The 22,030-nt window shown below is 34.9% G+C and overlaps 1 protein-coding gene across 14 annotated transcripts in view; it reads left to right on the forward strand.

Annotated features, from left to right (window-relative positions):
• TRDN (triadin) overlaps positions 1 to 22,030 on the forward strand; it is a 369,423-nt gene that overhangs the window by 302,906 nt on the left and 44,487 nt on the right. For 12 of the 14 annotated variants that reach the window (XM_064360733.1, XM_064360737.1, XM_064360734.1 and 9 more), the window contains 4 exons: positions 15,025 to 15,051; positions 15,764 to 15,793; positions 20,730 to 20,756; positions 21,087 to 21,134. In XM_064360733.1, the coding sequence (XP_064216803.1) occupies positions 15,025 to 15,051; positions 15,764 to 15,793; positions 20,730 to 20,756; positions 21,087 to 21,134 (132 nt within the window). The remainder of the gene's footprint in view (positions 1 to 15,024; positions 15,052 to 15,763; positions 15,794 to 20,729; positions 20,757 to 21,086; positions 21,135 to 22,030) is intronic. The other 2 variants (XM_064360736.1, XM_064360743.1) reach the window with 1 other exon arrangement.

Genomic DNA, 22,030 nt, shown 5'->3' on the forward strand with positions numbered 1-22,030 from the left:
CTATACAGTTACTATTTAAAGCGTGGTCCACAGAAAAACATCAGCATCACCTGACTGCTTGTTTGAAATATAGAATCTTAGGGCCCATCAAGAACTGCTGAATAAGAACCTACATTTTAACAAGATTTCTGAGTCATTCATATGCATACTAAAATTTGAGATGTCTTGTGCAAAAATGTATAGACATCAGTACTGCTCTCCTCTCCCTGGAAGAAAAACATCAAGCTTCTCTCTTGCCACAAACTTGGCTAATCCAAAATGGACATGTTTGGTTCTATTTTTGTTGATTTTTCAGTGTTTTATTCATTTATTCCATTACCCCTATCTGTTAAATGACCATGCACCATGATACTGTATGATTGCTTGCTTACTAACAGTGAGGTCCTCGCCCTTCCTGAGCACTGGTTGGCATCATTCACCTACTCACTGGATGGGTGATTTCTGGACTTTGGTCATCCTAAAAATGACTAAAGAAGACAACTGCTTCTTTATTCTGACACTGCGTATGCAAAGGATCATGGGCTTACATGTGTGTTTATTTGAGATTAGGAAATAAGAAAACCCATATTTAGCTAGAGGAACATGTATATTAACGGTAAACTGTCTTTATATTTTACCAATTGGCTAAAAATTTTACACAATGGGTGAATTACTTAGTCAAAGAAAAAACAGTATGCATTGATACTTATCAGTCACCAGAGTATCTTTGCTCACTTTAGAAACTTCTAGTTGATTACTTAGTTTATATCTGTCATTAGTAGAATAAATATAATATCTTTTTAAAAGTTACCATAGTGATCCTAAAAATATATATAATATATAGAATTATATAGATATACATATTATATGTAAAATAATTAATTTTTTATCATGTATTAAGCTTTGTTAGCCTTTAAGGATGTATAGGTGAACAACTTAAACTCTCAAGAAATGTATCAATGCAAAGATCATTAAACAGTTAATATCTGTGATGACTGATAATAAATACTACATAAATATACAGGCAGACCACCATGTGAATATTTTATTTATGAGTTGGCAAGTGAATCAGCATTTTCATCATTAACAAAATGGTTTATTGAATAACCACCAAAATTTCTATAGGCAAATTTGTATATATATATATGTATGTGTATACATATACTGGGGGGGTTGGTTTATTACAAGAAAACTTACAATAAATTGAGAAAGTTGTAATGATTTTAACCATGTTAGCTCAAGGACATTTATTGAGTGCTTACTAAGCCAGATCCTGGAAAACTTTAAAATAACTAATATTAGTGGAGCAATCAATCAATTAAGAGGATCATTCATATACATGTATAATTGATTTTATAATGTAAATGCATAAATTGACAGTTAGGTTTCATTATTTTGCCTAAGTTACAGGCAGGGAAGTGGACTCACAAAGTTCAATCGAATGTGCAGGTTACAAAGTTGATAAATGACCTGGCTTCTTTCAACTTATCAATGACCTTACTCACATGGCCAACTTGATTTCAAGGATGTGAAAGAAAGATTTGCAAGGTCACAGATAGTCATCTTTTACTTCAGCTTAACTTTTAAAGTAGTGCATATTCCTCTTGTCAACATATCCTCCGTATTATTTCGCTACAAAAGATAGAACTTACAAATACCACTACAATTCTATCCTCAATATAAACAGAGATGAATTGAACAGGGGGAAAGGGAAAAAATATGGAACATGGGCTATTTTGAATTTAAAACCAAAAGTAAATCTTAAATAACAGATATAGATGATATCAGGAAAATAGACTCCATATTCCTTAGAGCAGAAATTTTTGTTTGTTCATTTCACATATTTCCTGTGCTGAGAACAGTTCCTGGCACATAGTAAGAGCCCAGTTAATGCCTTTGAATCATCAAGTGCAAGGAAATATGTAAGTTATATAGTAAGATGCACCTGGAAACCTGTTTCTTAATCCATTAAGTAGGAAAACTGACTTCGTGAAGTTTACTGTAAATGGTAAGATATATCTTTTAAAATGCTTAAAATGGTTCTGAACACAAAATAAACATCTAATATTTTAGTTATATATTATACTAATAAGTACACGGGCAACAACTTTCTAGAATTATATGTCGCTACATTTTTCAAAATCTGAATAGGACACAATTATTGGCCATTTAGCTTACAAAACTGAAATCAATTTTTATTTCATGTGACTTGAGTGCTATGTCTTGAATCTTCTTCTGATTGAATTTATCTTCAGGAGGTTAGAAGAACTATTTCTTAGCTAATTCAGGCAATCAAGTATAGTCTCATTAATAGCTTCTGAACCAGTCTATAACAGATACAATTTTTCTCAGCTGATTTAAAACTCAGAGAAATTCATTCTCTGTGGGTCCTCAGGAAATATACACATCCTCTGTTTTAAGAGAAAAAAAGACAGAATGACAATAATTTAGTTAAAATTACTAAAGATTACTTATGCATATACTATAAACAAAGTGTTATTGGCCACTATTCAGGTAGTTCATCTTGTTATTCTTCAATTGTCTATACTTTAGATACCTCCAAAAGCCATAATTTGTAATTTTCAAGCTTTCTTCCCACTGATTTTCTTGCTTATGTACTTCAAGGGAATTTAAAAATAATGCTCTGTTCTTTTCTTTTAAAAATAAATTGCTGAAAATCTTCCTTCCCAATTTCAATCCAAACTAAACTCTAATTCAGGAAGGTGGTAGTAATGAGATTTAAACTGAATCTTTCAAGAATGGTAAAAGCCATTCACTAGAGAAGTCCTTATTACCATATAGGAAGCAGATGCTGTGGTTCTTCTCAACTAAAAGAAAAACTTGGAAGCTTTTAAGACACTTGATTGTTAAGAAGTCAATTCTATTAGAAAGGATTCTGTTTCTAGGCTAATTTGTAAGTTTCTCTGATAGAATGTTCAGAAATTTAAAAGAAACAAGTTTTCTCCATGCGAATATATCACTTAGTTTATATCTTCTTTGCTATTCTAAAATAGTTTCATTAATTATTTGAACCTATTCTCAATCTCCTTTATTCATACTCTTGTAACCATGGTTATATACTATTTTTAATGTTCAATATGTTATCTAGTTTTTAAAACAATGCTCTTAGCTCAATTTTTCTATTTTTTAATTTAATGGATTAATATAAAATTTATGTATGGAAAATTTTCTCAAGTCTGTGATGAAGTATTTCACATCGGTGAGATCATTAAAAAAGGCTTGATATTTAATAATTGAATCATATTTCAGAGGAAAGTGTTTCAGATGCCTCTTGTGGGCAAGTATATGATATCTTCCTTTTTCTTTTACTTGCTGCTCAAATTTGATATTCAATAACCCAAAACATCCTAAGAAAGAAAAATAAGAGTATTTGAATGTAATGGACAAGTAAAGACATAATAACTACTCATCTCTTCTATTCTAATTTCCTTCATTTCAGAACAAAATATTCTCAAACCCAGGTGCTGATATTGATGTGACAAACAGCAAACATGAGAGAAATACTGGTTCCTTTAAGGGCCATGCTTGACTAATTTAGCCATGCCCAACAAGGTTCAGACATTTTATTGCGCTCTCTTTCTTACAAACCCTCCACCCCCTTCTCATGCCTTAACCAATGTCCTGACATTCCAAACAAGAATAGACTCTATCAGATCTTATATCATAGCAGGAGCCCATTTCATATTGTCTCATTATTTTCCCCAAGACGCACTTAAAGGATCAGGGCATAATGTGGAGGTGATTAGGGTGACAGAGTTTCGTAAATCCTAACAATTAAAACATGCTGTGCCCGAGGGTACTAATCAATAGAAAATTATTTCCAACGCATTTTCTATTCCAGACCAAAACTATCCATAGTCACACCTAAACATGGCATAATTTTCTCCTTTTATTAGGTGAAGTAATTATAACCAACATTAATGAGAAATCTCATATGTAAACTTATACAAGTTTTGTTTTCACATATCCCAAAGGAAGATGACCATGATATAATTTTGTAAAATCTCCTATGCAGAGAAAAAAAGTTAGTATTTCCTTTAATGGTATGTTTCAGTAAAGGGCTGCAGAGTAATTCTCTTTTTTGCATCTCCTTCCCCAATATTTTAGCAGCATCTTTGATGAATTGCCAGCAGAGGTGTTTTTAGACTGTAAATTTCTCAGTAAAGAAATTCTCCATTTTATATGGTGTTTTCTCTTGTTTATTAAAGACAATTATGGTTTATTATGTGTGACAATGCACAAGTGCTAAGAATACAAAGATGATAGCTGCAGTCTCCTGCCTAGTGAATTTCATAATCTATTTGGGGGGGAGACAAATGAGTAAATTGTTACAAATTATTGCAATTACAATGTAAAGGGATGATGACTTACATGAGATGCTGAGAATTCAAATAATCTTTAATCCATTGTAGAAGAAGATCAGGAAAGGCTTCCAGAGAGAGATGAAGAGTGAGCTGAGTCTTAATAAATGGCCATGATATGGTAAAAAGTGGCAAAAAGGAGAAAGAACATGAGAATAGGGAAAGTGTTGTATTTGAGGCTATAATGAAGGCAGAAATGGAGGAAGAAATAAATAAGTAGGGTCATACTCAAGATATCTCTACAAAATAGAATCAACAGAACTCTGTGGATAATAGAGATGGCTAGTACCTACCCTCTATCTCTCAATTCCCTGTTTTTCTTTCTTTCTTTGAGTCAGAGTCTCACTCTGTCACCAGGCTGGAGTACAGAGGCATGATCTTGGCTCACTTCAACCTCCGCCTCCTGGGTTCAAGAGATTCCCCTGCCTCAGCCTCCTGAGTAGCTGGGACTACAAAAATGCAACACCATGCCCAGCTAATTTTTGTATTTTTAGTACAGATGAGGTTTTACCATGTTGGCCAGGATGGTCTCAATCTCTTGACCTTGTGATCTGCCCATTTTGGCCTCTCTGGGATTACAGGCGTGAGCCACTGCACCCAACCTATTTTTTTTAACTAACCATGTTTGTGTACTATTTGTAATTCTCAATATGTTATCTGGTTTTTCAAAAATGCTCTTAGCTCAAATTTGTTTTTCTGTTGTTCAATTTCATGGATTAATATAATGTTTATGTATAAAAATATTTCTCAAGCCTGTGATGAAGTTATTCACATCTGTGAGCATGGAGAGGAATCTTAGAAGACTTCTAACCTTCTGGTTGGAAGAGTAGGTGAAGTATCTATCATTTGCTAATATAGAAAACATGTTTGGATGAGGAAATGGTATATGATGAGTTCCATTTTGGATTTAAGTTTGAATTTCCTGAGGTATATCCACTTTGTTTCAGAAGGTTACCTATGTGATTCAGCAGTGGAAAAGGCCCATTTATCCCTTGATATTCTATTCAAGGAGTATCAAGGAAATTTGTGATGTCTGGAATGGATATCATGGCCTTTTCATGGCCTTTGAAGGAAATATACCTAGCATGACATTTCAACCAAATCTTTTCTCAGGCTATGATCAGAATTAAACTCATCCATAAGAATTCAGTTTCAATTGATAGGAAAGCATGATTGGCAAAAAATTCTTGGGAGACTGAAGTGCTTAGCACATACTAAATGTTTACTAAATGAATGACTGGATACTTAAATAATCATTGCATAATGTCAATATTATATTAAGATCCACATTTAAAAAAACATTTGAAGTAATGTTTCTGATTAATCACATCTATTTTTCTGTTGGTTCTCTATTAATTTCCTCTAATCTTTCATGCTTAATCATGATGCAAACAAAAATTTGCTGCTAAACAGTCTCTTCAAGATCAATTTAGTCACCTTTTAATATCAAGAGGCAGGACCCAAGGGATTTCTCACTACTCATTTGAGGCAAAATATAAGATAACTGTCTGAGACGAAAAGTGAGAACAAAATGATCAACAGTAAGATGCTTGAATAACAAGTGAAAATATTTCATAGAAATTATTGTAGTACAGCTCAAAATAAACTTTAAAAATAATGGATGCTTGGAAAACTTGCCATAATACATAGCCAATGCATATCAATAAGGATGAAAATGTCACATCAACCACAGACCCTGCTACAGATGACCTTGGTTAAAGAACTTTCCAAACACTATTTTATCATACTGCCAAGTATTGCTGCTTTTAAAAATAAAGAAAACCATAAATAACATTTTAACTTGTTGTCTATCAGGTCACTCTTCTATCTATACTAACACGAAGCAATTTTTTTTCCAGAAATTTGTTCTAATTGTCAGAGGCAATTCTTGCTTACCAAATAGATTTTAGAAGACTAAAGGGAAAATTTCAAAGCACTTATTATTTCTTTCTCTGATTTCCAGCACTGTGTAAATAATATTAACACACATCATTAACCATTATATCCCTAAAAATGTATTTCCAAAATTAAATACATAAAACTATATTATTTTATCCAAGTAACTTTTCATAGCACATTTGATAAATGAGACTGCTTTATATGAGAATACCTCTATAAGAAAAAGAAGAAAAGAGAACATTTGTTTATTCAAATTCATGTACAGATCAGAAGGCATTTTCTATTAGAGTTTTGCATTGTATTTTATATATTTAACATTTTAATCTTAATGGTTTTCTTACTGAATATAGGAGGTAGAAAGTTTAGATATTAATCTTCAAGTCAATTTAAATGATAAAATGCCTGACAGATGATTCTTTCTGGCTGAGATGTATATCTGTCACAGAGTCAACCTCTGCTCTGTTCTAAATAGTTGTAGGCATAGATATATCTGGATCAGAATCACTAGTCTTAAAAACAAGATTTGTTAATATGCCCTTAAACTTAAACATGATCCCGCAGCAGAAAATCCATCAGGAGTTGAGTAAATAGATTTCTTAAAGAGCAGTAAATCCAGGAGAAAATAATGCTGCAACATTTCAGGTTGACTTTTATCTGAACTGCATCTCCCTATTAAATAATTTACTCTTGAGATTTAAATTAATAAAAGTTTTAAAGTTTTAATTGGCTATTCATTCATCTTTTTTTATTTTGTCTTTTTGAGACAGAATCTTACGCCATCACCCAGTCTGGAGTGCAGTGGCACAATCTCATTTCACTGCAATCTCCACCTCCCGGGTTCAAGCAATTCTTGTGTCTCAGTCTCCTGAGCAGCTGGGATTATAGGCATGTGCCACTACACCAGGCTATTTTTTTTTTTTTTTTTTTTTTGTATTTTTAGTACAGATGGGGTTTTGCTATGTTGGCCAGGCTGGTCTCAAATTTGTGACCTCAAGTGATTCACCTGCCTTGGTCTTCCAAAGCTCTGGGATCACAGGGGTGAACTACCACGTTAATTGATAAATAATAATTGTGTATATATATGGGGTACAATGTTATGTTTTGATTTATGAGTGTATTGTACAAACATTCAATCAACTTAATTAAGATACCTATCACCTCACCAATTTTTCATTGTTTTGTACTAAGAATATAAAAAATCTGTTCTTTCGGCAATTTTAAAATATATAATACATTGTAGATGCAGGACAGGTCAGCCCCAAAGTGAAGCTTAGCCTGCAAGCTTTGCCCAGGAAACAATACAAGGGCAAGCCAGAGGTACATTAAAACAGCTTTATTGAAGCTGCAATGTTACATCTTTGATGTTGTTAAGCTCTGTGACTGCTCCTGCAGAGCAGGGCTACCCCACAGGCAGAGAGTAGCATCTCACGGCAGTGGCAGTCATATTTATATCTGCTTTTAATTGCATGCAGATTAAGGAGCAGTTTATACAGAAATTTCTAGGGGAGGGGTAGTCATCATAGGGTCACTGCTATGGAAAGTGGTAGTAACTCTTGGGCGTTGTCATGGCAACCATTAATTGACATGGCATACTGTTGGGCATGTCTGATTGACAGCTGCTTTTGCCCTGGCCCTATTTTAGCTAATCCTCGATCTGGTACAGTATCTGAATCCTGCCTCTGGAGTCAAGCCCTGCCTCCTTCCTCATTTTCTGTCCCCTCAAAGATTAGATACTCTTCCTTAATATTAAGGGAACTTCAGAAGGGCAGGGTTCATTTTCTGTAACTGCTTCTTGCTGAGTTTATGGAAGTAGGCCCTGCCTACCACTGGAGGAGTAAAAAATCTCTGGATACCTGCTCTAAGGGGCCCAGAGGCAGGACACTTCATTCTCCAGGTCAGTAGCTGGGATTGGTTGGAAGCCTTGTGTCAGCATTGATTTTACTTGGAATTGTGGTAATCTAAAACAGGGGTCCCCAAAACAGGGGTTCCCAACCCCCAGCCTATTGACTGTTACTAGTCTGTGGCCTGTTAGGCCTGCGCAGAAAGATGTGAGTGGTGTGCAAGCCAGTGAGCATTATTGCTTGATCTACACCTCCTGTCGGATTAACAGCAGGATTAAATCTCATAGGAGTGCAAACTCCATTGTTAATTGCATGTGCAAGGGATCTAGGTTGCAAGCTCCTTATGAGAATCTAATGACATATGATCTGAGGTGGAACAGTTTCACCCTGAAACCATCCCCCCTACCCACAACCCCACTCTAGTCTGTGGAAAAATTGTCTTCCATAAAACCAGTCCCTGGTGTCACAAAGGTTGGGGACCACTGATGTAGAAGACACAAACTACTAGGAGGTTAAATGAGCAAGGGCCAAAATTAGTAACAAGATAGCAACCAAGTTCCTAGGAGAGGTAAAAAACAAGTAAGACTTGGGAAGGCACTTTTGATAGTTGACCAGATGTTGCTGGGGTCAGTGCCCTTGTTATATCTATGTAACCAGGTAGCTTTCTCATAGACCTTTTTAATGTTAATCTCAACTTGTCCACAGTTGTTAATATATGTGCAGCAGGTTTTATTAATAACTATACAGAATCCAATGTGTTCATCTGGTAAATAATCCAACATCAGTCTTTTATCAAAAACTACATTTGTCAAAGGGTCTAATGACACTTGAATTCTCTTTAATGCCTCATCTGTGTTGGTGGCTAAAGTTTCTAGGGTTCAGTCAAGCTCCTTAGGATTGACTTATAGCAGACGAAGCCTTCCCAGGTTGCTGCTAGTCCTATCACTGCCCTGATTCCTGCCAGAATCAATCCTATTGCTAGCTTACTTCTGGCATTCTTGGATCTTATGGAATTGTTATTCCATAAGATCCCTGCAGTTATCCCTGCAGGAACAACACTGCACAATGTGCATTCACCTCTGTTCCAAGTTTTTGATGTATAGGGGAAAGCTACTCTTAAGAGAATAGGTAACTCCCTAGGAAGTTCCAAGAGGTTACAATGTGTGACATTTTCCCATTCATGACCAGAAACAAAAATGAGCCCAGTGGGGCAGAAGCAAAAGCGCTACAGGATGTGATGTTTATCATTTGCTTCCAAGTTGGGTCTATATAAATATTTTTTTCCCTCTTCCAATGGAGGTGCCAGGGCAATCTTTATTTTTCAGAAGTAGGAGGTACTCCCACCTTTCCAGACCAGGCAGTGATTTTTTCCTTGTATGTTGTGATTTGGAAGAATGCACCATATATGGTCTCCTCACTTACAAGTGGAATCCCATTTACCTCACTGAAGACTTGGGAACTTGCCAACTGTAGTTGGATTGAAGAATCACAGGAAAGCTTCAGCTATTGTGTCATCAACACAACAATGGGTGCAAATGATAGGCTCATTCATGCACTGGAAATACAGATACCCAATTTTCCAGGTCCAGGTAATGGTGGCAGGAGGAATCAGGTGTAATCCGTTAAGTGGCAAGAGTTCATTAGGGGTTTGGGTATTTCAGCATCACTATGGCTAGTTAGGTCTGGGGTAAAAACCAGGTGAGACTTGAGAAATGAGACTTGTAGTGAGACTTCCCAAATCTCACCTGGTTTTTACCCCAGACCTAATTAATATCAACATTCCCAGGATAGTGAGGTCTATCTTATGGTTTATCTTGAAAGAGACTGTTGATGACAAATCCAGCAACTGTGAAGATAATTTCCTGATGCAATTATTGTCGAAATGTTTACCATAGAGTTATGTTCCCACCCACACTGGATCATGGTAACTAGGAGAGCAAATAGGATGAAGAGTGACATTGTGATTCAGTTGTGCCTTAGCATGGCCTCTATTCCCAGCAAAGACAAAAGAGATGTTTCCCAAGAGATTGGCTAAAGTGATAGAAAAGAAGTACTACAATCAGATAAAAGAGAAAAATTAAAGCTCCCTTTCCCACCCACAGCATTGTGTTACCACTTCTGACTGAGATGTTGATTCTTTAAATAGCAGAGGACCCCCAAAGGTTCATAGATGTAGGTGGTGGTGTCCTCCTTTTATAACTGTGACTCATAATACATAGGTTAATCCTGGGCAGGTGTACTCAGCTAGGTTTTCCCTGATGTTTAACAGCAGTGGGGGTACTCAATGACACCTGGTAAAGGCCTTCCCCTTTTGGTTGTAAATGACCTTCAGGGGATTCTTCTTTCCACATTTTAGCAAAAGTAGGTCTCTTGGTTAAATAGGGGAGCTATTTTTTCCTTTCTGGGGAAGAGTAATATTTTATTTTTGTATTGGAGAGCCTTTTGAAACTGACCTAATTTCTAAAAGGGAAAAGTAAAGTTTGTATAGGTAATTACTACAAACCAAGACCACAGCAGCTAAACACACGTAATCCATAGACAAGTTATTTTTATAAACCCATTTCTTGGCCTCTAATCTCTGGTTCCCACACTGCTGAAAATGGATTCAAGGACCAGTAAGTGCCCACCTACTTCCACTCTGATCCAGGCCAAAACATCCAACTGGCTGCAATTTCCCTGACTCCAAATGCCCCAGCCACGAGGGTCCTACTGAGGGACACGATGAATTCAGGGTAGGCAGTACACCACCCTGTCATCAGCACAGGACAAAATAAAACTTGGCCATTGACACTGCCTCTAGCACACCATGACAAAAGGGTTAACACTAACCAAAAATCAAGATCCATAGGCCAAAGAGAGTGGAGTTAGGCAGGTACCCAACAGCCCCCAAAATCCTACTAAGCAATTTAAGAGTCAAAAACCAAAAGCCAAAATGAGATTACACATTGCAGATAACCAACAGCATATAATTAAGCTATATTTGGAGAAAACACTGCTTCCACAGACCTCTAGGACAAAACACTTACGCATCAGACCACTTGTGGCCTATCATAAAAAAACTATTCCAGATGATTTCCAGGATCCTTTCAGTTTTAAAATTCTTTCATTTTTTCATTATAAAAATGTGTAAGGTCCTACTGCTTTTATATCAAGTTATAATGTTGTATTAAACTTTAATGGACTTATTTAATGATAGTCTTTATAAGATTACCTAAGTAAAAATTTTTCAGTGAAGATCTTTATATGTTCCAAATAACACTACCTTTATAAATTTTACAAAAGTCAAATTTTATGATAATCACTTATATTGTCTCAATAAAATTAAAATATAATAAATCTCTGTTGGAGAACAGGACTAATTTGCTCATTTGATCCAATAATAAGGCAGTTTCTGTGGTATAATTAACCAAATTATGAATTTTCTGAATAAATTCATGAAAGTTCAATTTCTTACTTGTATTTGGAAATTTTACTTTTTTCTACTTTTACAATGAAATTTCTAAACCACCCCATAATATGTAGGCTTTAGTGCAGTTTTGGTTGGTTTTTGATATATTTCTCTTACATTGTAGAGATAGTTAGAAAGTTTAACATAAATATAACACAGAAAGTTTATTTATGGATGAATTAACATAGTAATTTGAGAAATATCTTTTAAAATATGTAAAATTCATTTACAGACATGTGGATAAGAGAGATTATTAAATGAAATTATTTGACCATTAATCACTGTTAAACAATTATTATCTCAAGAGAGAAATTTGATATAAAGAAGATTATGTAAAATCCTTTATTGACATTATTCAATAATGACTGTGGAGCTAGAATTGTTAACAGACTGAACTGTATAGACAGTTTCATTATAGACTTCTGACTATTGATACTTACATAAATTCTGAAACTGGGCCTGTAGATTCATCACTCCCATCCTCCAGTCTCTGCCTTTGTTGTCACACAGTGTTCTCTTTGTGTGTCTTCATATTACATTCCCTCTATGTTTGTCCATATCTGTATCTCTTTTCCTCTTTTGATCAGAACACTAGTCATATTGTTTTAGGGTCCAGCCTAATGATCTCCTCTTAATTATATCTGCAAAACCTCTATTTCCAAACAAGTTCACATTCATAAGATACTGGGCATCTGGACTTCCACATGTATTTTGGGAGACAGAAGTCAACTTGTAACAGATAGTATAAAGATAACAGCAGAATAACTAGAGAGATATTATGTCAATGCTGATGAGGTTGATATAGGAGATGGCATGTGGACAACTAACTCCGAAACCTAGATTTTATAATTACACAGCTTTGTGGGAATCGACATTTGTCCTGTATTTATCACAACTTGGTTTTATAAATGAATAGAACTATTAAATCAACATTTTCTTAATCTGGTTGGGGTTTAAGAGCACAACTGAACACATAATTTCACACAATTGAACATGTGTTTCACAGTTTTTTGGTGTTTCTGTTCTTGTTTCCTGGAGGATTATGTCAATACATGTGTTACATTCTCAGAAAGAAGTATGAACATTTATCCTTTCAAATACCACAGGATAGAATCTCTATAACCCTGATTTTATCCTTACATTTAGCCAGAGCACATAGCTATGTCCTTAAATCACATTTATTGGGCCCAAAGTAACTTTCCTCTTATTGGACTGTACTTTTTATAGTACTTCTGGTGCATGTGAAGACGGTAGGTGGAGTTATATAAAAAAATTACGTATTTAGGTAAAAATATTGCTGGGGCTGTTATTTACATTATACACCTTTTTTTTCCGAGAAACCATGAAACAAATTTATCTCAGGTATCATTACCAGTGATTGCTCTGCTTCTCTTAAACAAAGTAAGAATTTATATCTTAAGAACATTGTAAATTGTTTAACATTTGTGCTTTTTGTTATTGCCTGAATATCGGAAAGATGAGTGGTAAAATTGCAACCCAAATCAAAGAAACTATGCAGTAACAGTAACATTGATTTTGTGTTCTAGTACAATTCCTAAATTTATACATTTTTCTACATTCATTTTTGCTCAATTTCTCCATTTATTTACCTTATTTGTTTCATTTGTCTATCTAATGAACAAAAAATAATGAGAGTTTATCTTATCACCATGTATTAGGCATTGCACCAATTCCCTCCATTCAATGATAGATACACATGACCTCTCTCGTCAAATATCTCACAATGTAAAAGAGAAGGCATTCACTTAAGTTGATACTTGTAATGATAAAGAGATCTATCAAGTGAAATTAGCACATAAAGGGAGTAAGCAATTCTACTGCATCAGAGAAAAATGCTTCTGAGAAAGAGCTAAGCTAGGCCCTAAACAGAGGTTAGCCAAAAAAAAAGGAAAGCAAATAGCAAGGGGACTAAACTCTCATGATGAAAAAAGTCAAAGAACATCTAGATAAATAGAAAGACACTATGTTTGGATAGGAGGATTTAAAATTACAAAGGTGTTAGCTCTTCCCAAATTGATCTATAGAGTCAATGCAATTATGGAAAATTCCCAGAAAATTAGTTTGTGTGTACTGAAAGACTGAATATAAAATTTATGTGGAATTAAAAAAAGACCCAGAATAGTGAACACACTACTGAAGACAAAGAACAGAGTTGGAAGATTGACACTATTGAACTTCAAAGTTCATTATAAAGCTTGAGAATTCTTTCCATTTTTTTCTTTCTTTGGCCTTAAGTAGTTTCCTCATGTGCATATGCTGTTCAGTGACCTTTTGACGACTTAAAGCATCTTCCACACATCTCAAGAACTCTCTTCCTCTTCTCTGCTGGTCTCTACTCCACTTTACTCTGACCCGGGATCACTAACTGTCTTGGCCTTCCCAGACTGCCAGCTCCATCTTATAAACTCAGCGATTTGCCTAGGCTGAGTTGTTGGGCAACTCAACTGCTGCACTAAGGCCTTATAACTTTCTCCAAGCACTAAGCGGAAGCAATCACAGGGCATGTCTCATCTGTTTCCCCATCACTCAAGTATCACTGTTCTTTGTTGTCTGATGTTCAATATCTTTAAAACCATTGTTTTATGTATTTTGTCTGTTTTCCTTAGTTTCAGTATGAAGACTAATTAGGCCCCTGTCATGTTATCTTTGCTAAAAGAAAAAAATCACTAGGATATTTTTGAAATAAAAGAAGGCAGTATTAATATTTATCCCATTACGGTAGAGTATATTATGTTTACCCTTTCAAAAAGCCAAGTAAATAGGCATTTAAAAAGAAAAGGAAAGTGATCAGTATGGTCAAATGTGTTCATTAGTCTTGGCAAGTAGGGGGCAATTGGTGAACAGAGAAGCCTAGTACATAGAATGGTAGAGCTAGAAACTAGATTATAATGAATTAATGATTAAATGGGAGTGAGAAGTAGAAAAAACAAGTAAAGATAATATTCCTTGAAAAGTTTAGTTTAACAGTGACAGACAGGTACTAGATGGCATTTATAAGAAAACAATCATAGAAAAGTGTTGACCATTCAAATATTTCTTGATACAAAAAAGAGGGAAAATCAAAACTGACTATGAATAGAACAGAGGCTGACAAAGTAGCCCACAGACTGGCCACTAGTTTTTATAAAGTTTTATTAGAACACAGTCACTCAAATTGATTTACATTATTGTCAATGGCTACTTCTATAGTCACACAATTGAAGAATTATGAGACCATATGGCCTAAAACCTGAAAATATATACTATCTGACTTTTGCAGAAAAACTTTGCCAATCTTGCACTAAAGAACTTAGCCACAAGTTCCACATTCCATAGAATTTCAATAAAAAAGAATAGGTGGGGTCTATATTATTTGATTTTTATTTTCAAATATATAATATTCTGTCATATTTAATAAAGTCAATTTAATAAGCATTGTATGACTCACCCTTTAATAATTTTTTAATTTTTCTAGGCAAAGAAGTCAAGCCTAAACCTCCACGTATGTTATATGCACGCTCAATAAACAAATATGTATATATGTACACACATACATAAAACAAATCTTAAATGCATGCTGTTATTTATCTTGATTTCATGTTGAATATTTTGCTTAAATTCAAAGGCTTAACAGTTATGTGTAGACAATGTAGACATTCTCTTACATGTGTTTCTGAGAAAATGCTATGCCGAAATTTTCCCTCATCCTTAATTCACTGGAAGTATCTTTCCTTACCTTGTCATTAAAAATCTCAGTTCACATTTCCATTTTTTTCTCAAAAATTTTTTTTGGATAGTCTCTCACTCTGTTGCCCGGGCTGGAGTGCAGTGGCACAATCGCAGCTCACTGTAACCTCCACCTCCCAGGTTCAAATGATTCTTGTGCCTCAGCCTCCTGAGTAGCTGGCATTACAGCCATGCACAATATACCTGGCTGGTCTCCCAAAGTGCTAAGATTACAGACATGAGTCACCATGCCTGGCCCTCAAAATAATTCTTATTGGGGCTAATATTGGGGAATCTTGGTTTTTATGTACTAACTTGCCACAATCAATAAGAAGAAAGTTAATATGACATTAACTTTTCAAAGTTATTATGAGATTGAAAACCAATGAATAACATAGAAAATAATTATATAAAAATAAACGTGTAGGAGTATAAGAGATGAATATCTTTCTATAATCATTGTTACTAATATTCATCTATATTTTTAGAACTACAAGGAAAAAAAGAAGAGAAACCAGGTATGTGTATTTTATTTATAGACATGTGTGCTTTCCATGTTTATAATAAATAGCACAATATATCTTTGCAAATGTTATGTCCTAGTACAAATATTATATCAAATTTTATCCTTGACCAACTTAAAAAAAATAAAACTAACAAAATATACATTTCTCTATACTACCCATTTCTAGAAAAAAAATTCTATTTGTGTAGGTGAAGTCTCTGAGAAATTTACATGGTTCAGTAGAAGTAACTGATTAATTGAAATGATTCCTACAAAACCAAAATTTTCTCTGATTATTGTAGGACGCAGGCATTCAATCAACAAAACATCTGCTCTCATTCTAATCTCTTTTGAGGCTTCTGAGTCAGATGAATATTTCCGAAGGCTACTGTAGGCAGAGAAACTTTTTAAAAAGGAACTTCAATTGTTTGATTCTGAACACAGTTAAAATTTTGTTTAATGTCTCATAATTGTATTATTGTTGTAGGGCTAATGTAGTAAAATGCCACAAACTGGGTGGCTTAAAACAACAGAAATTTATCCTCTTACAGATCTGGAGGGTAGAAGTCCAAAATGAAGGTGTCACAAGGGACATGCTTTCCATGAAATTTGTAGAGAAAAATCTTTCCTTGCATCTTGTGGTGTTTTCTAGCAATCCTTGGTGTTCCTTGGCTTGCAGATGCATCACTTTCAATCTCAGCCTCCATCATCAAATGGAAACCTCCCTTTGTGTCTCTATCTCTGTAAACCCTTCTCCTCTCATAAGTACACCAGTCATATTGGATTAAGTACCCACTCTACTGTCCTATGACCACATCTTAACAAATTTCATCTGCAATAATCCTATTTACAAATAAGGTCATATTTTAAGGTACTCGAGGTTAGGATGTAAACATACCTTTTGAAGAGATGCAGTTAAATCCATTACAGTCCACTCTCTGGCTGGCCCAAAATTCATGTCCTCCATAGATGCAAAATGTGTTTACCCCATCTCAACATCTCTAAAAGTCCTAACCATTTTAGCATGGTTCTAAGTTCAAAATTTCATCTATGTATCAATCAGTAGTTCCAAATCTCATTATCTAAATCATCTAAATCAGTTATATATGAAACTTGGAGTATGATTCTTCCTGCAGCAAAATTCCTCTTCTCTGTGAACCTGTGAAAATATGAAACAACTTATTTACTCCCAAAATAAAATGAGGAGACAGGCATAAGATGGACATTCCCATTTTAAAGGGAAGAAATTGCAAAATAATAAAAAGGGGTCCTGGGTCCTACACAAATCCAAAACCTAGCGTATTTCAAAGCCTGAGAATATTCTCTCTGGCTCAGTGCTCTGTACTCTGTGCCTGGTAGGACAGTGGCCCTGCCGTCTTAGCTCAGTGAGCTGACAGCCCTGCCTTCTCTGTCACAGGAAGTCCCATCAATGCAGGCGTTTGAATTCATGGCTCTTCTCTTGGAGTCATTATTCCTTCATTTTATCATGTCTCTGTCCCTTTTTGTCCAGGCTGGCATTGTTTTTGCTTTTTTAAAAATCTAAAAACCTGACTAGTCCCACATTCAATTCATCTGGCATCTAAGCCATTAGATAAGACGGTCCTCCACAGATCCTTCCTGGATAACCACATCTCTATTGCTGTCTTCTATTGAAGTGGCTCCATGAATCATACATCTAATCTCTTTAGCAAAAGTTTGTCCAACCACATCCTTGGCTCCCTCTCCATGGCACACTGTCTAGCTAGGCTGACAATTTTTCAAATCAGTAAGTGCCAGTTCTAATTTGATTAACAGTTTCTTCTTCTATTTATGTGTATGTTTCTTTTCACATTTTATTATAAACAACAAGGAGAAATCAGTTTGCACCTTCCATACTTTGCTTGAAAATTTTCTTAGCTAAATTTTTAAGTTACTCACTACATCCACCCTCTACCTAACAAAAGAACACAATTTAACCAAGTTTTTTGCCACTTTATAACAAATATTACCTTTCCTTCAGTGGCCAATAATATGTTCCTCATTTCCTTTCTGAGACCTCATCTTTAAAATTCCTATTTCTGGCAACATTCTACTTCTACTTACAGTAATATATATCTCTATGATTTGAATGTGTTTTCTCAAAATTTAGGTGTTACCTACGTAATAGTATTAAGAGATGGAGGCTTTAAAAGGTGATTAGGCCATGAAAACTCCTCCTTTGTGAATGGGAACAAGGCCGTTCTAAAAGAGGCTTCATGTAGTGTTCAGCAAGTTGGCTGTCTTCCCCTTTTGCCTTTGCCCTATAAGGACACAGTATTCCTTCTCTCTGGAAGACAGAGCAGCAAGGCACCGTCTTTAAACAAGGGACCAAACCTGCTAATACCTTAATCCTAAATTTCACAGTCTCTAGACATATGAGAAATACAATTCTGCTCTACATAAATTATCCAATCTGTGATATTCTATTATAGCAGTACAAAATGGACTAAGTCAGAAATATGTCATTTAAAATGACAAGAGCTTTCTCTGTATCTCTTTTGAATTTTTTCTGAGCCCTCATCAGAATAACCTTTCATGTCAATATCTCTTCAAAGCAATCTAGGCTTTCTATATTAAGTGCCTCAAAATTCTTCTAGCCTTTACCCATTACCCAATTTCAAACCACTTTCGTATATATAGGGATTTGTTTCAGCAGCACCTGCTTTCCTAAACCAAAATTGGTTAGTTTACTCTGATGGCTAAAATAAAAAACCACAAATTGTGTTGCTTGAAACTATAGAAATTTTTCTCTCTCACAATTTTGGAAGTTAGAAATCTAAAATCAAGGTGTTGACAAAGCAACACTTCCTTTTAAACCCCTAGAGGAGAGTACTTCTTTGCTTCTCCTAGCTTCTGGTGTTTCCTAGCAATCCTCGGTGTTCCTTGGAGTGAAGATGTATGGCCTCAGTCTCTGCTTCTATTATTGCATGATCATCTTCTCTCTTTGTGTCTCTTCTCCTCTTCTTATAAGGACAATAGTCATATTTGATAAAGAATCCACCCTTCTCTAGCATGACCTCATCTTACCTTAACTAATTACATTAGTAGCAACCCTATTTCCAAATAAGTTTACACTCTGAGGTACTGGGGGTTAGGACTCAACAGATTGTTTGGGGGAACACAGTTGAGCCATCACACTATTTATCTAAATTTCTAAATCATGTAAGTACACAATTAGACCTATTTCAGAGAGTTTCTTCCAACTCGTGTTAAAATAATTTATCTTATAGTGACTTTGGAACTATTTCCGGCAATAATCATCCTGGAAAAAAGTAGAAAACTTAGATTTAAAAGAATTAGCTGTAGCAACAACTTGACAGACAAGTGCAAAGCATGTTTCTGTTTTGTGTTTAATAGTCCATCATTGACAAACAAGCATAAAACTGGAATAAATTTTAGTCGATTTTTGTTTGTTTGTTTTTTGAGACTGTGTCTCGCTCCGTCACCCAAGCTGGAGTGCAGTGGTGTGATCTTGGCTCACTGAAACTGCCACCTCCTGGGTTCAAGCAATTCTCCTGCCTCAGCCTCCCAATTATGATAGCAAAATAAAATTATTTCTAAAAATTAATTTGTATTCTAGTTCATTTTTTCAGGTTTCAAATTTTCTCCCTTTTCTTTCCCTCAGAATCTCAAGTTAAAAAAGAAACAAAACCAGGAAACATGAGCTTTATCTTATATAGATTCAGGGCTGACATTACCTTTATTTTATTAAGTGTTAAAAGAGGCTTACATCTCACTAGGGAGACATGCACAGAGTCTCCCAGTTCCTCATTATTTTGTCCACTCCATTGCTCAACATGATTTTATAGTACTGGATTAGATGAGAATGGGAATATTCCCTAGACAAATACATCTAGAAAATGGCATCAAATAAATCTCAACAGAGATTTCAGGTTTCTGGAGATGTTTCTTAGGTTTTTATGAAATTATTTATAATCATGTTTAACTTATGGCTTTATTTCTGTAATTCTGGTGGCTTTGTTTTGATAATTCTGGTGTATTTCCAGTAACATATCAGAATTATAAAATCATAAGGTTATAGACTATTGTGGTTTGAAGGAAATGAAAGCAAAAATTTATTATGCATCTACTGTGAGCTAAGGACTAGCGTAGGATTTTTACTTTCATCATATCATTATGAGGAACAAACAGCATGGCAATTATTATTTATACTTAATATCTGAAGAAGGAGTTCAATAGATAAAGTTCAGAAAATAAGTTATTCTTCCAAGATTTTCAAGTTAATAAATGTTGGAGCTAGAAGTCTGCCCCATGTCTGATTTGCACCAAACCCTGAATCCTCCCATTAAGAGATTGTCCCTAAAATGCTATTATTTTGTTAGAAGGTAGCATTGACCTAAAAAAAGGGTGCCCTTTTCAAGTTTACATTGTTACTTGGTGTTTAAGTCCTAGCTCTGATAGCAACTAGCTATTGACCTGAGGCAAGTTCAAAAAAACCCTCAGGCTCTATGGTAGCTATTTCTTCATTATAAAAGATTACTTAGCAAGATTCTTCAATATCAATAAATCAAGAATCGAAATCTAGACACATATGCAATACTACCTCAGCCCCTGAATTCTCACCAGAACTTACTGGGCAACTGATCATAAGTTTGAATATAATTGCTCTTGTGATAAACTTACAATATATCAAGGCTCATAACAGCCTTGTTACATTACAAATATTATTATGACTTAATATTATTTTATCATTTATTTTCCTAATATTTATTTTCTATAGGTGAATATGTTTTACCAGATATAAGCATTTTATATTTTTGCCAGTTTTACTTTCTTTAACCAGAAGCCCAACACCATTTAAAGCCAGTTATGCCTAGTTCTATTGACAATAACAAATTATATTGGTTATTGTTAAATACTTCATTTTGCAGGTAATTTAATCTAATATGTTATTTATTTATTCTTTTTAGTTGTATCTGAAAAAGTGCAAATACACAGTATGTATATTAATTTCATCTTTTATGCTTATATAGAATTTTTTACAAGAAAATTTTGAAACATTTTCAAAATCACGTATTTTCAATCTGTGCTTTTATATTTATGCTTTATTACAGCCTGTGCTTTGAAAATTATAGTTTTGAAAATTTTGTAAATAATAATTTTTTGCCATATTGTTTTCATGAACTAAAACCTTTAAGTTTTACATAGAAACAAGGATGCTATGAAGGTTTCAGAATATTCTTTCTTCTGGGCACATTTGCTAAAATCTGCCAGTTATTTTCCCAGCTTCTAAATACCTAAAAAGATTTTTGTTTTATTATTTTCAGAACAAGACATAGTGAAACCAGAAAAGAATGTTTCTCATGGTAAACCAGGTATTTTGCAGGTGGTATTTGTAGTATCAAATTGTCTCTCAATGTTCTAATTTTAGCAGAAAGAAGAGTTTAGCGTCAAATCTAAAGTTATTTGGGAAAATTCAGGTCTTAAGTCATCAGCTTCTAGACCATATTCAATTTTAGTCATCTTCAGACTATTTTTTTATACTGAGAACTGAACCAGTAAGATGTAACTAAACAGCTAGTCTTCACTTCCCATCAGAGAGTTAGCTTTGCACAAAAACAATCACCCAGCACTTAGATGAATGGGCTCTATACTTTCTGTTTTATTCTGATGTGGGCAAGGCATTCTGACCAAAATTGTAATTCAGATTGGCTTATTCAAATACAATCATTTCAGACTCTCCAAATCCTAAAAATGCTGAAGAAATCAACATTTCTCCCTGCTTCTTCTGTTCCTGCCTCTTTCTTTTCTTCACCGTTCCTTCCCTTTCTTCTTTTCTTTTCTTTCTTCTTCTTTTTTTTTTTTTTTTTTTTTTTTTTGAGACAGAGTTTCGCTCTTGTTACCCAGGTTGGAGTGCAATGGCGCGATCTCGGCTCACCGCAACCTCCGCCTCCTGGGTTCAGGCAATTCTCCTGCCTCAGCCTCCTGAGTAGCTGGGATTACAGGCACGCGCCACCATGCCCAGCTAATTTTTTGTATTTTTAGTAGAGACGGGGTTTCACCGTGTTGACCAGGATGGTCTCGATCTCTTGACCTCGTGATCCACCCGCCTCGGCCTCCCAAAGTGCTGGGATTACAGGCATGAGCCACCGCGCCTGGCCCTCTTTTTTTCTTTTTATTCCTGGTCTTGCATTTTGTGGAAAGTAAAAGTGAGCTAATGTGTTCTGCTTAAAAAAAAAAAAAAAAAAAGATACATAATTTATCAAAACAA

The sequence above is a fragment of the Aotus nancymaae genome, unplaced genomic scaffold (assembly GCF_030222135.1).
Source record: "Aotus nancymaae isolate 86718 unplaced genomic scaffold, 86718_ANA_hifiasm-v0.15.2.pri h1tg000040l, whole genome shotgun sequence".
In the NCBI taxonomy this organism is placed as follows: domain Eukaryota; kingdom Metazoa; phylum Chordata; class Mammalia; order Primates; family Aotidae; genus Aotus; species Aotus nancymaae.